Below are 12,663 nucleotides of genomic sequence, written 5' to 3'. Positions count from 1 at the left end.
TATACCTATCTAGCTCAGATTTTGAAAAAAGAGCAATTTTTCAATAAAATGAACCAACAGGGATGGTGTCGTCATGGCAAGTTTCTAGTGACAGTTAGAGCTATATTCAAAAATTAATTTATGAACTTTATTTAAATTTATAGCAGTTTACTTTTATTTAATTTACATACAATAGTTTAATAGATAATATTTATTAAATATGTATTTATTATATTATCAAGAAAAACGAAGTGTTCTTTGCTTTATTTTACAATGACAGGTAAATATATGGATTTTCTATAAAAGAGCCAATTACGGCAAATTCATTTTCTTCATTTCCGTTACGAAGATGTTCCTAGTGTTCCCTTCCGGACCGGCCTAATAGGTTTTTTATAAACTATACTACCAGCTCTGCGAAATACGACAAGTAGTTTTTCAAACGAACGCTTATCAGGAAGATTCCTATTTGGATATCTTTGAGCATAAACCCTTGAGGCCAAGGAGCAATTTTCCTCACAAAATAAAATCACTATGAACATATCCATTTGTTTGGCCAGCAGATACTGCTTTATTTTTCTTGATAAAATAATGAATACTGCTTATTAAACTATTGTGGATAAATTTAAGTAAACTGTAATAAATCTAAATAAAAAAGTCCATAATCTAATGTCGATTTTGAAAATAGTTAGTGTCGCTAGATGGCATGGCAATTTCATGGCGACTAAACTAGCAAAATAGGTATAGGAAACCCGAATATAGTTTGAAAGTGTATTTGAATCTGCTTCGATTTATTTTAAAAAATAGGGTGTGTCGCATTAGCAATAACGAAGTTTTTATGTAAATAATAAATATTTAAAATAGATCAGCAATTTTTAGTACCCCTGTATAAATTTAAGGAAGCAATCATTTTTTCAGTAAAGTTAATTTCTCTACCTTTAAACCAGCACAAGAAGGTCGCAGTGGACCAGACCAAAAGCCACCCCTAGGAATCTAATCTAATCTAGTTCTGAAACAACCTGTATATTTCAACAAAATTTTATACATAAATAATATTATTATAATATATATTTTAGACATAAAATATTTTGTTTCTACATCTTTCAGTTCGTTTTCGTATAATTAAACGAGGCGAATGAGGTGCGCCACCCTGTATATTTGATTAATATACGATTTTTTTTATCAATATCACCAAAATGAGATACATTCAAAGTATTCAAACGAATTTAATGAATCAGAAAGTCGTTTTATGCCACTGTTATATCGAGTTAAATTTTATATACTTAGGACTTCAACAGTATCAATTTTCTATGCTTAAATGTTTCTAAAATTAAACAATTAAAAACTAATATACCTTATATACAACCTCCATATCTTCTATAAAATTATTATTGTTCGTGTATTTTCGCCTTTCCTTGGGATCTAACAAAATGGGGGGTATAACTGCGTAACTACGCATTTTCTTATCTTCTAATGCTTGTTCTTGAAGGTTGTCCATAATTTCCTCCATATCGGCCTCTGATTTAACTCGAGCACCCACTCTGTTAAACCTAAAACAATGTAGCAATTAAATAATAAGCTTCGTAAAACAAAATTCCCTGAGCATACCTTTCTTTATCTTCCCTCTGTTTCCTCAGCTCAGGAAAGACTTTTTCGAAAAATTCTCTATTTTTAGCTTCCTTGACTTTTCTTTTCGTGCTGGACTCTATTTTGTCAACTTTCCTAAGCCATTCCTGCATAAGTTTACTATATGTTCCTGTCAACTGATTGTGTCTAAAAATTAAAAAAAAAAAACTGAGCATTGAAAATATGAATTGAAATTGACTATTGTTAGATTAGATTATCATTAAAAAATACAGACATAAATAAATGCTAGGTCTGATCATTCTATATACGTTATTTTAATATATACAGTATGGGTTTTAAATAAGTGCAAATATTTTTAGTGGTGGTTATATTTCGACCCCAGGAACACGTCTATGAGTTTTTTTTCGCAAAAAAACATGTTGAAAATCGTGCATTTTCTTTTAAATTTTCCAGTATATTTTGGAAGACTTTTTAGAACTGCTGATTCACCGCAAATTTTCCCACGGTATAATTTCTTAATCTTTGATATTACCATGGTTATGGCTTTACTCTATGGCTACGACACTAAAAGGGGTCCCAATACAGAAAAAAAAAATAATATGTTCTATTCTACAAAGAAATATAAACAAAAATATAGAGAACAAATGACAATTGTCAAATCGATCAGTCTCTACCTGGTATGAGACTGATCGATTCTATTTTTAACCCTGTCCTATTGTTTTCAATTAAACCACGGATTTGAGATGACCAGACATATTTGTTCCATGTAAAAAAATCAACAATTTTTACAGGTTATCTATTGTTACATGATATAAGTAAAACTCTTGTAATTCTTTAACTAGATTTAATGGAAACTAACCTTGCATATCTTTCGGTATGTTTCTTCTTAAAATATTCTAATAAGCGTTTTTTAAACATCACATTACGTCGGTTATTTTCATGGAACACCGTAGTATCAGTCGGTTGATTGTACAAGGGCCATTCCACTTTAGGACCCAATGAATCTAACTGGGCGTGTGCATTCTGAGCTTTCTTACGATTTTCGGCGTAGATTTTCTGAAAATATAAAGCAGGTTAGTTAAACGTAGTTTCCTATTTTATTTTTACAAATATACAAAAATTAAAATTAGATTAGACTAATCTACACTCAGATGCAAAAAAAACGACGATGACGAAAAAAATGTTCCTCAAATTTAAAGTGTTATTTTTAGCCCTATTTTAATAACTTTTCTAGCAAACTGTATATAAATATTTCAACTTTAATTCGTAAAAAAGGTAAAATCAGTTTATTATAAACTTTTGTATTTGTAAAATTTTTGTAAATTGCCCGGAATGTACAGGGTGTCCCAGAAATAAGTGTAAGTATTTTAAGGGGTGGTAGATCTGGTCAAAAGAAACATTTTTTTTTCTTTACCATTTTTCAAATAAGTCCAAAATAACCGAATTATTTTACTTTGAAAATTTAAACAAAAAATGCTTTTTTGCTTAAATTTTGAGAACCACTGGACCTTTTCTGGATTTTCTTTCATGTAAATTTAACCTACTACCTATGTTGCCATATTATCAAGAAATTATGTTTTATAACTTCAATAATTTCAATTTTTTTTTTTAAAATTCCAAATTTTCAAAAAAATTTTTTCGCAAAAAAGACTCACAGACGTGTTTCTGAGGCCAAAATATACTACCAGTTAAAATACTTGCACTTATTTCTGGGATACCCTGTATAATCCACAGACAGAAACGATTTCACCTATATAAGCGAATTTACAAACTGATGGGCTTATTATACAGTGTTAATCAAAGGGTTGTTTTTTACCTTAACATTAAAACACCCTGTGCAATCATTTCGTGAGTAAATTTTCCTGGAACGTTATTTTTCGGTCAGAACCATTACTCCTGAGCATTTTTTTAATTCATGTAACGTCTTGTTTTAACCGTTGTTAAATGACGGTCCTGCAAAGCGTTGATTTTGATATATCGGTCGTCTAGACCAGTAGTTTTGCGCTTTCTACCACTTTTACGCATATTTCGGCCAGTTTGTCTAAAACGTTCCACTACTCTTTTTATAGTAGAGGGATAAGTGTGTATTACCCTTTTTTACTACTACTTACTATACATAATTTCGCCCATCTTGAACAAGAGCAACAGCTTTTGCAGAATCTTCGACAAATTTTGCAAGAATCTTGACATATAAGGATTATATTCAATTGTAAGTATGTAAAATGGAATTGTCAATATAGCATTACGACAGTAGTCACTTATGCCACCTCGTCATATTAAAAAATCAAAAACACAAAACGTAATGATAATTGAAAAAATTGCAAATTGTTGGTGGCAAGTTTATTTCGCTCTTAAAAATTAACCAATGCATGTGCTGACATGAGCCAAAAAACAAAATGATCAGAAGACTGACAGAAAAACAATGTCTTAGGAAAATTTACTCACGAAGATATCGCACATGGTGTTTTAAATTTAAGGTAAAAAACAACTCTTCGATTGACTCTGTATAATAAGCCAAGTTTATAAAAAAAACTGAGTTTAAAAATTAAAGTAGGTATATTTATATACAGTTTGCTAAAAAATCATGAAAAAAAGCTAAAAATAAAAATATATAACACTTTTACAATGTATAACAATACAACAAATTCGACGAAAAAAAAATCCGCTGCGTTTTTTGCCTCTGAGTGTATATATAATACTTTTAAAAGAATAAATATATTTTAAATAAATAAATACAAATAATGCAAAAATACAAAATTGTATTTTTTTCATACAAAAAAATATGCAAGAGTAAGTTAAGATTGACAGATGTCAATGTGTGTTGTAAGATTGACTGTTAAGTACAGATGTCTCTAGTTAACGCATATTATATATTTTAATTACCTGTGGTAAGCTCTGATGCTGCGGCCGCGTTTCTTCTTCCACTTCAGAGTTAACAGGCGGTTTGTTCGCCACCTCTTCCAATTCCGCTTGTTTCTTTTTCAAAATCACAATTTGCTGCTCCACCTTCAATATCTCCCTATCCACCTTACTAATTTGCTGGATCAGATCGTCTTTCGTTGTTTTGAATGCTTGATCTTCTTGGGAGACCTGCTCAGGTAGGATAGGGGAAATCGCTTCTGTCTGTGGATGATACGTTCCAGGCTAAAAAAAATTGATAATTTATTGCTATTATGATTTTCACCAGATGGACAGCGATAAACTTATGACTAGTAGACTATAGTCTATCAACATGAGGATGCCCCAGACAGTAGTGTCTTGTCATTTTTCCCTGAATTTTTTGGATCTTCCCTGATTCGTTGGACAAACTTTACATACCATTATCAGTAATAAAAGTATATGTTATCAAACTGAAAGTCGACTCCCCAATATTCAACTTCTAGTTAATATACGAATTCGTGAACAGTCACAGAATATTTTGTTACGTCAGAATTGGCAGTATGGGCACCTAGCGTTGCCTGGCGAGTGACCGGCTTTGCGGATTAGAAAAATCCCTAGAATGGTAGAAAAATTCACCAGGACTAAGGCAATTCATAGTAGAATACACGGCAAAACGACTGAAACGATAAACCCTCAGGTACATTGTCTTAAATATGGTAGGTCTACTAACAGGGCATTGTAAGCTCAATAGGCATTTAAAGCTGAACAGACAAAGCCATATGCAGCTTCAGACAATAAAACGAAGAGAGAAACGGCAGAATCCATTCTATGTTATTAAGATTGACTGGCAAATGTGCAGTTAAAAGTACTGAACCGTGATAAGCAGAGGCCGCTCTAGGTAGATTAGAGCCTGGGAGCCTCCGCCACACAGAACAAAAAGATCCTCCACTGCTGATAAGCCGTTAAAAAAATCAACATCGAAGGTTCAGTCTCCAATTGCTATTGAAATATATGAAATGAGTACCTCCAAAGAATCTAATCTAGATATCGGGATATTAAAACGTTACAGGTTACTAATTCTAAGACCTAATAATGTCCAATGACATTATTAGGTCTTAGAACTAATATGACATTATAGCTTTTTTCGTTTTCCTGTTATTACCGATTCTGAACCGTCCTAGAACTGTGATGCGTATGCGCTCAAGGAAATATGAAGACATTATTTCATTTGCGCATGCGCTGCAGAGTTCTAGGACGGTTCACAATCGGTAATAACAGGAAAACGAAAAAAACTTATATTATACAAGCCAATGCAGGCTGGAACAAGAGTTACACAGAACTTGAGAGGTGTAAACAACGTGTACAGATTCAAGCATAAAAAGTGAAGAAACTATGTGGTATATTATATATATGTATCTGTCTAGCTGAAAACAATTTCAATGGAGTATTGTTCAATAACCCTATGTTAACCGGTATAATCATATAAGATCTCCGAACCGTTGCGTTGGCAGACCAAGAAAGAGATGGATCGATAACGACAGAACAGTGGCAGGAAGACAATGGATGAGATTGGCTATTATGCAAGAGGCCGGTTCTACGAGAAGAAAATAGAAGAAGAAAGAGAAGCTGAAAAAATTAGTCAAAGTAAATAAAATCCTCTAACTCTGGGTGCCAACCCACCAAGGGATAAAAGGCAATGAAAAAGCAAACGACCTAGCTAGAAAAAAATCTAACACTACACTAACTGGAACCAGGACCGTTCTGCTTCCCAAGTGGAAACCAACTTAAAGTGGAAGTCAAGAACCTGGAAGACTCCAACCATAACCTGGAATGGGAATCATCCGAAAGTTTACACTAAGTTACACTAGAAGAAATTTCGCAGAACTTACGATCGAGAATTAAAGATTTTCTTTGATTTAAAGAACAATCTTCGGATTATCACAGGGATTTACACTGCACACTGCCTCCTCAACGAACATTTCAGTAGATTGAAGCTAAGAAATAACGACGAAAGCAGATTCTGTGGGGAAAATGAGAAAACACCAGAACACCTCATCACTAAATGCGCCGAGACGACAACAATTCCTATTCGGGCCATAAACTTTGGTACGACTGATATCGGAGATGGAGAACTAGCCTCTGTAAAACCGTCTCAGATAATAGATTTTGTCAAAGGCCTCTCAAAGGTATGATGAGTTATAACTCGAGAAAGGGGGATACGATAGATGTAAGGTTAGGTAATTAACTCCCCTCCTATACATTCTACATTCTTCCAAGAGGCACTTGGCACACGCCAAGAACATATGAAGCATATGCCGAATGCAGCGTATACAAGCCATTACAATCTCAAATTATACATGCAGAGAATGAACTACCCGTAGAAACTATAGGAGTTGTTCTGTAAAACTATGCAGAACTTAGTAAACTCTCTTGGTAAAATATCCTCGGGTATAACCATCTATATCAAAAGGCTGGGTTGAATTCAGTAATGTAAGAGATGAACAGGTGTCAGAATGACCTAGGTTATCTCCCTAAAATGTTAATTAGTAGTAGATTACCTAGGTTATCTCCCTAAAATACCCCTTCCACAATAAACTAAGTGTGGGCAAAAGTTTATTAGAAAGCGTTTGTATTCAGTTAACTACGAAATTTGAAATATATGCATACATAAAGCTAAAGCACGTCCTTACTGAAGAAAGGTAAGGCCATGATGGTTAGTTTATACTTACTCGAGTATCAATCCTCAAAGGTTGCACATCCTTATCAGTCAACCTGATCTTCTTAAACGGCTGTTCTCCGAGTTGCTGGAGGGGCTGGCCCATAGCTCCCCCCGCCATATCCCTTCTGCCGCCGGGGCCATATTCCGGATGCAGCAGCGATATCCGATTCGGGTGTCGGTAGTCGGGCTGAGGACGGTGGTAGACGGGGGAGTGGATGAGCGAGGGAGGACCGCTGGTGGTGGTCGGCCCTTGTGTGGTATACCTCTGAGAAACCTAAAATCAATCAAATATCATTAACAAAATAATAGGGTTACTGTCACAGATAAAGTCCGTATCAAGGTTGATTGCAGCAGCTCCCTTTCGTTTACATAAAATATTATATCATGTAAATGAATAGGACACTATCCGTTCCGTTTCCCTTCTGTTCCATACCTTTTTTTGGCGGACGGACTGAAGCGTATCGGAAACAGCGTTCAAGTTCTTACATTTTTACCAGCTCTGTTAACATTTTGCTCATATTTAATTATTCTTTCACCTCTTAATTAAATCTATTACCTTTTTCAAAAGATACAAATGTTTAAAATAAAACTTTCGTAATGACATAAATTGTACAATAAAAAGTATGGAACTAATACGGAACGGAAGCTTACGTATAGCGTCAATACAATAAAAAATATAGAACGGATATGGAATGGAAACGGAAGGTATAGTGAGAATCAACCTTTATACGGAACGTTTACGGAATGTATAGTGAGAATCATCCTTAAAACGGGAATTATAAGAAAACTACAGTCGCATAACGCACAATGGAACGAAATAACCAAGAATGACCGTAAAAAAATACAGTGGATACGACAAAAGACCCAGGTAATAGATGTCATTAACAGAATCAAATCCCTCAAGTGACAATGGGTAGGACGCCTGGCAAGAAGGACGGACAACAGATGGACCACAAAAATTACAGCACGGTAACCAGGAGGAATTAAGAGGCCTAGGAAGACCAAACCTGAGATAGGATCATGATATTAGGAAATTAGCAGGGATAACTTGGACTCGCATAGCTAACAATAGACACGAATGGGCCCAATTACAAAGAGAGTATCTAAATATGTGAGGGAAACTACCCACTACACCACAATTGGAAATGGTTGAATAAGCTGAAAATGATGATGATAATTTCGCTGGACATTGGGCGCATTCAGTAAACATACCGGTTACTCCACCGGTGCAGAAAATTAAAGTGAATGCCAATGGTAACTCACCGGTTGTGGTCACCGATCACTTGAGAGCCTACCGTATTTTGTTTCCGGTTTATTTACGTACCGGTAACTTAATCGTTCAATGAAAAGTTATCGGTAGGTCTTTACCGGTTAATACCGGTGTGTTTACTGAATGCGCCCATTGTTGTTACTGTCCGGTTATTAACGTAAAAATCCACAGGATTTGGGCAATATTGATAAGCTGCAGAAAAACTATATTTTAACGATTTTTCTCGGGCGTTAACGTCAATGCCCGTTTAATGAAAGGTTAAGAACAAGAACATACCTGAACTTGAGTGACGTTCGTCGGTGTAGGCTGCAGTTGGGGGGAGCCGGGGTACGTGCATCTGGTATTGGATAGCGGCGATCGCGACGGTTTGTACAATTCCGCCGACACATGGGCGGTAGCTTGGGCACTGTGGTTTGGTCTAGAACACAAAGGAAAACAAAAATTATTTAAAGTTAATCGAAATTTGGGAAACTTTAAATGCTCATATATTTTATGTATAGGCGTTTCCACAACAAACTCGTAGCCACTCTAAAATATTCTTAACCGTTTGAATATGTGTAGCAGGCATAAACATTACTATTTGAATAGAATCAAAGGCAGTACCAAATCATATTTGAAATGATTAATAAACTTTCATTACGAAACAAAACAATTTAACCAAACATTAGAGAAAATTAGTTCCTGTAATCGTTGTTCTTCTAGGCAATAGTTAGTTAAACTTGATACAATTTCGTGTTTATTCAGTTACAAATTTATCGTACATATTATGTTCAAATTAACGGGGTTTGTTGATATATCCGCCCGTTTACTCCATTATTTCGAAATTACAAAGATTCACAGGATCGTGAGTTCCCATAATTACAACGAAGTATATAAATATATGTCATAAAGTACTTATCCCACGTAATAAAATTATATAGAGATGATTATTACAATGACAGACGGTAATAGTCTCCCTAATAGGACAAATCAAAGGTTGATAATATTCGTTATAAGTACAGGTTGTAAATGACTAAGTGCAAAAAATTATTCACTAGTTTTCCTACAAAGTTAATAGATTATACCCTGCTGGCAAGCGAAACCTTGGGTTGGCGTTTACATGTATAGGAGTGAATCCCTATGGCAATCTAGTAAGTCGGAGAGAGCAAAAATACGAAGTATTTATTACATAATCACTTAATTTGACGCTAGATTCCATGCGCTTGGAAAAATACTTGCCTTCTGTCTTTATTCAGTACCTTTTATTTTACTAAGCGTGTTGACCTAGAAATGCCAGTATAGTATACCAGAAATGCTTAGTATAGGATGATGCAAAATCACAAAATTTGATGTGTGCAAGACTTAGGTAAGACCAAGACCCAGGTTGCAAGACTCGTGCGGTCTTGATTTTTTCAAGATTTTTTTACGAAATAAATACACCAAGGCCTAATTATGCATATGCATACTCGGTTCATGGTGAATTCGGATTTAAATCAAGTTCAAAATTTGAATGTTTTTTTTTGTATTACTTGTACTACTTTGGAAACCAACTTAAAGCGGAACTCAAGAACCTGGAGGTTAGGAACCGTAACCTGGAAATACTCGAAAAAGGTTCTCAGAAGTTACGACGGAGAAAAATCGAAGATTTTCCTTGGGTTAAGCATAGTAGAAGGAAAAGAGTAGTTGCACTCTCCCAAATATTTTTGCCAGTTTTTATATTCTGTCGAATATCGGCAGATTGCAGAGCGTTTCAGTTGAGTTCCGTCCGTCGACCTGCGAGGTTCAAGCGTTACGTCCCAGCACAGAGACGGATTGACAAAAAATGAGTGCCTTACTAAAAAATTGTGCAGTGAGTTTTTTTAAGAGTCATTTGTGTTCAGGTTAATTTTCTCTTGACTGATTACTTAATAATTTGATTATTTTCATTTAAACCTCAATTTTTTATCGATTTTACTTTTGACAACCATTCCTTGCTTGCTGTTTAACGAACTACACCATCATTGAACAAAAATTTGCTAGTACCGAAAGTACAGAGAAAAAACTGGAAATCCCGGTTCCTTAGAGGCATGGTACCGAAATTACCGGTTCGGAAAAACAGCTCCGGTTCCGGAAACGCTTAACGTACCATAACCGTGAATCGCCCTATACAGGATGACTCTTAAATAAGTGCAAATATTTTTAGGGGTGGTATATTTTGGCCCCAGAAATATGAGGATTTTTCTGAGCATTTTTTTTAAATCTTTAATTTTTTTTTAGTTTTTAGTTAAAAAACATAATTTCTTGATAATCTGGTAATTAGGGTTCAGAACCGGGAATTCCCGGTTCTTTTGGGATATCAAAGAATTAATTCCCGGTTCTTTCGGTACCTTCGGGACTCGGTAACAATAACTAAAAAGGTGTTCTTTTATTACGTGAGAAAGTAGTGATGCTATTTCTCATTGTTCTTGCTTCTTTTCTCTGTTGAAATTTCTATAATAATAAACATTATTGCAGCAATTATTGAAGTTTAAATATGATATTTTATTACTTAGTACAATGTGTTGTTCAGTGTAGTTAGTTAGCCAATGAAAATCACCTAACCAATATATTACAACAAAACAAACACATAATGTTAAAATTAAACTTGTTTTAAATTAAAAAAAGTTGTAGAAAATCTTTGAAATAGATAATAATATAAAAATATATAAGTATATATTTTTTTCCGCATTTCTTCCCATCAGAAGATTTTCAGATACAGAAGAATAATTGTTGCTTACACGAAATGTGAAAATATTCTGTTTTCAAGCAAATTTTGACTCGATGATCAGTTTTTTTTATTTTATTTTATTGTGAACTCATATTTTCCTAAATACATCTCTGTCAAACTATGGCGAGTGCCACGACTATACTTTCCCTAGTTATAGACCTCGACTATACAGCTACGTCAGTGGTCACGGGACGCGAGAACAAGGTCATATAAAGTGGCAGAAAATGAACAAAGGATTTGACAAGGAGTAAAGTAAGATCTTAAGTAAGATTAAGTAAGAACAATCTTCGGATTGTCACGGAGTTTTTAACAGGACACTAACGAACCCCTCAGTAGATTGAGGCTGATTGAGATCAGTGTTTTTCACAGTTTACGTGAACTCGAGTTTAAGCTTTAATGTTTGTACCACCGTGCCTTGTAGATTGTTGAATGTACGGGAGGAGAGTTAATCACCGCGACCTTAAAGATCTATTATGTCCCCCTTTTTTGAATTATAACTCATCATGAGGTACCTCTGACATCGAAGAGAGCCTTAAGATGACCAATAAGTTCTTTGTTTGCACACTTATAGATTTAAAGGTACCTCAGGATTTTCGCATCGCGAATATAGTAAATATATTTAAGAATAATAGGGCGGTTGAAGCGTAGTGGTAGCCACATTACCTTCCTTGTATACCGAACGGCTCTAGTATAGCAAGCTGTACCTTGCTACTCCCAAGGCGTTAAACGCTATATACGGGAGCTATTATTATATATTATTTAAGAACAAAGGAAGTGCATCAGATTGCGGAAACTACCGAGGAATTTCACTACTGGTTATCGGAGGTAAAGTTCTCGTTAAAATTATGTCAAACCGCCTGCACCCACATATAGAAAAAATCCTCCCAGAATCGCAAACGGGCTTTCGCACCAACCGCGGTACCGTTGACTCCATATATTCCGTCCGCCAACTACAGGAAAAAGTAAAGGAACAGCAGAGTAAACTTTATGTTGCATTCATCGACCTAACGAAAGCCTTCGACTCTGTAAACAGAGATGCACTTTGGGCAATTATGCAAAAGTTCGGAGTGCCCAACAAATTTCTTAGTGTGTGTAAAAGCCTCCATAACAACAACTCGAGAGTGTCACATCATGGATCACTGGGCGATCCCTTCCTGACAAATACAGGAGTTAAGCAGGGATGTGTTCTAGCTCCTCTCCTATTCAACATAATCATGGCAGCGCTCTCGATTATAGTGGACAGCAAACTGCAGGAGAGAGGAATGGGTGTTAGATACAGGTATGACGGCGGTCTGTTCAACATAAAAAGACTCAGGGCAAAAACACGTATAAAATCCATCACAGAACTCCAATACGCTGATGACTGCGCTCTAGTTGCAAATACGTTACAGCAATTACAGGAAATGCTGAACACATATACCTGGGCATACGAGACTTTGGGCCTTAAACTGAACATCGAAAAAACAAAAATCATGTGCACTCCCCCGGAAAATCATAACAGCGCTA

General features: G+C 35.3%; 1 protein-coding gene across 3 annotated transcripts in view; it reads right to left on the bottom strand.

Annotated features, from left to right (window-relative positions):
• LOC115876081 (nuclear receptor corepressor 1) overlaps window positions 1–12,663 on the bottom strand; it is a 224,823-nt gene that overhangs the window by 47,965 nt on the left and 164,195 nt on the right. For all 3 annotated transcript variants that reach the window (XM_030891772.1, XM_030891773.1, XM_030891774.1), the window contains exons 2-7: window positions 8,709–8,850; window positions 7,173–7,436; window positions 4,447–4,707; window positions 2,423–2,619; window positions 1,585–1,749; window positions 1,331–1,526 (exon numbers count right to left, since the gene is read on the bottom strand). In XM_030891772.1, the coding sequence (XP_030747632.1) occupies window positions 1,331–1,526; window positions 1,585–1,749; window positions 2,423–2,619; window positions 4,447–4,707; window positions 7,173–7,436; window positions 8,709–8,850 (1,225 nt within the window). The remainder of the gene's footprint in view (window positions 1–1,330; window positions 1,527–1,584; window positions 1,750–2,422; window positions 2,620–4,446; window positions 4,708–7,172; window positions 7,437–8,708; window positions 8,851–12,663) is intronic.

The sequence above is a fragment of the Sitophilus oryzae genome, unplaced genomic scaffold, assembly GCF_002938485.1.
Source record: "Sitophilus oryzae breed Bouriz unplaced genomic scaffold, Soryzae_2.0 scaffold_1396_pilon_pilon, whole genome shotgun sequence".
NCBI lineage: Eukaryota > Metazoa > Arthropoda > Insecta > Coleoptera > Curculionidae > Sitophilus > Sitophilus oryzae.
The sequence above is the reverse complement of the archived record's forward strand: the minus strand, read 5'-3'. Positions and strand labels throughout refer to the sequence as shown.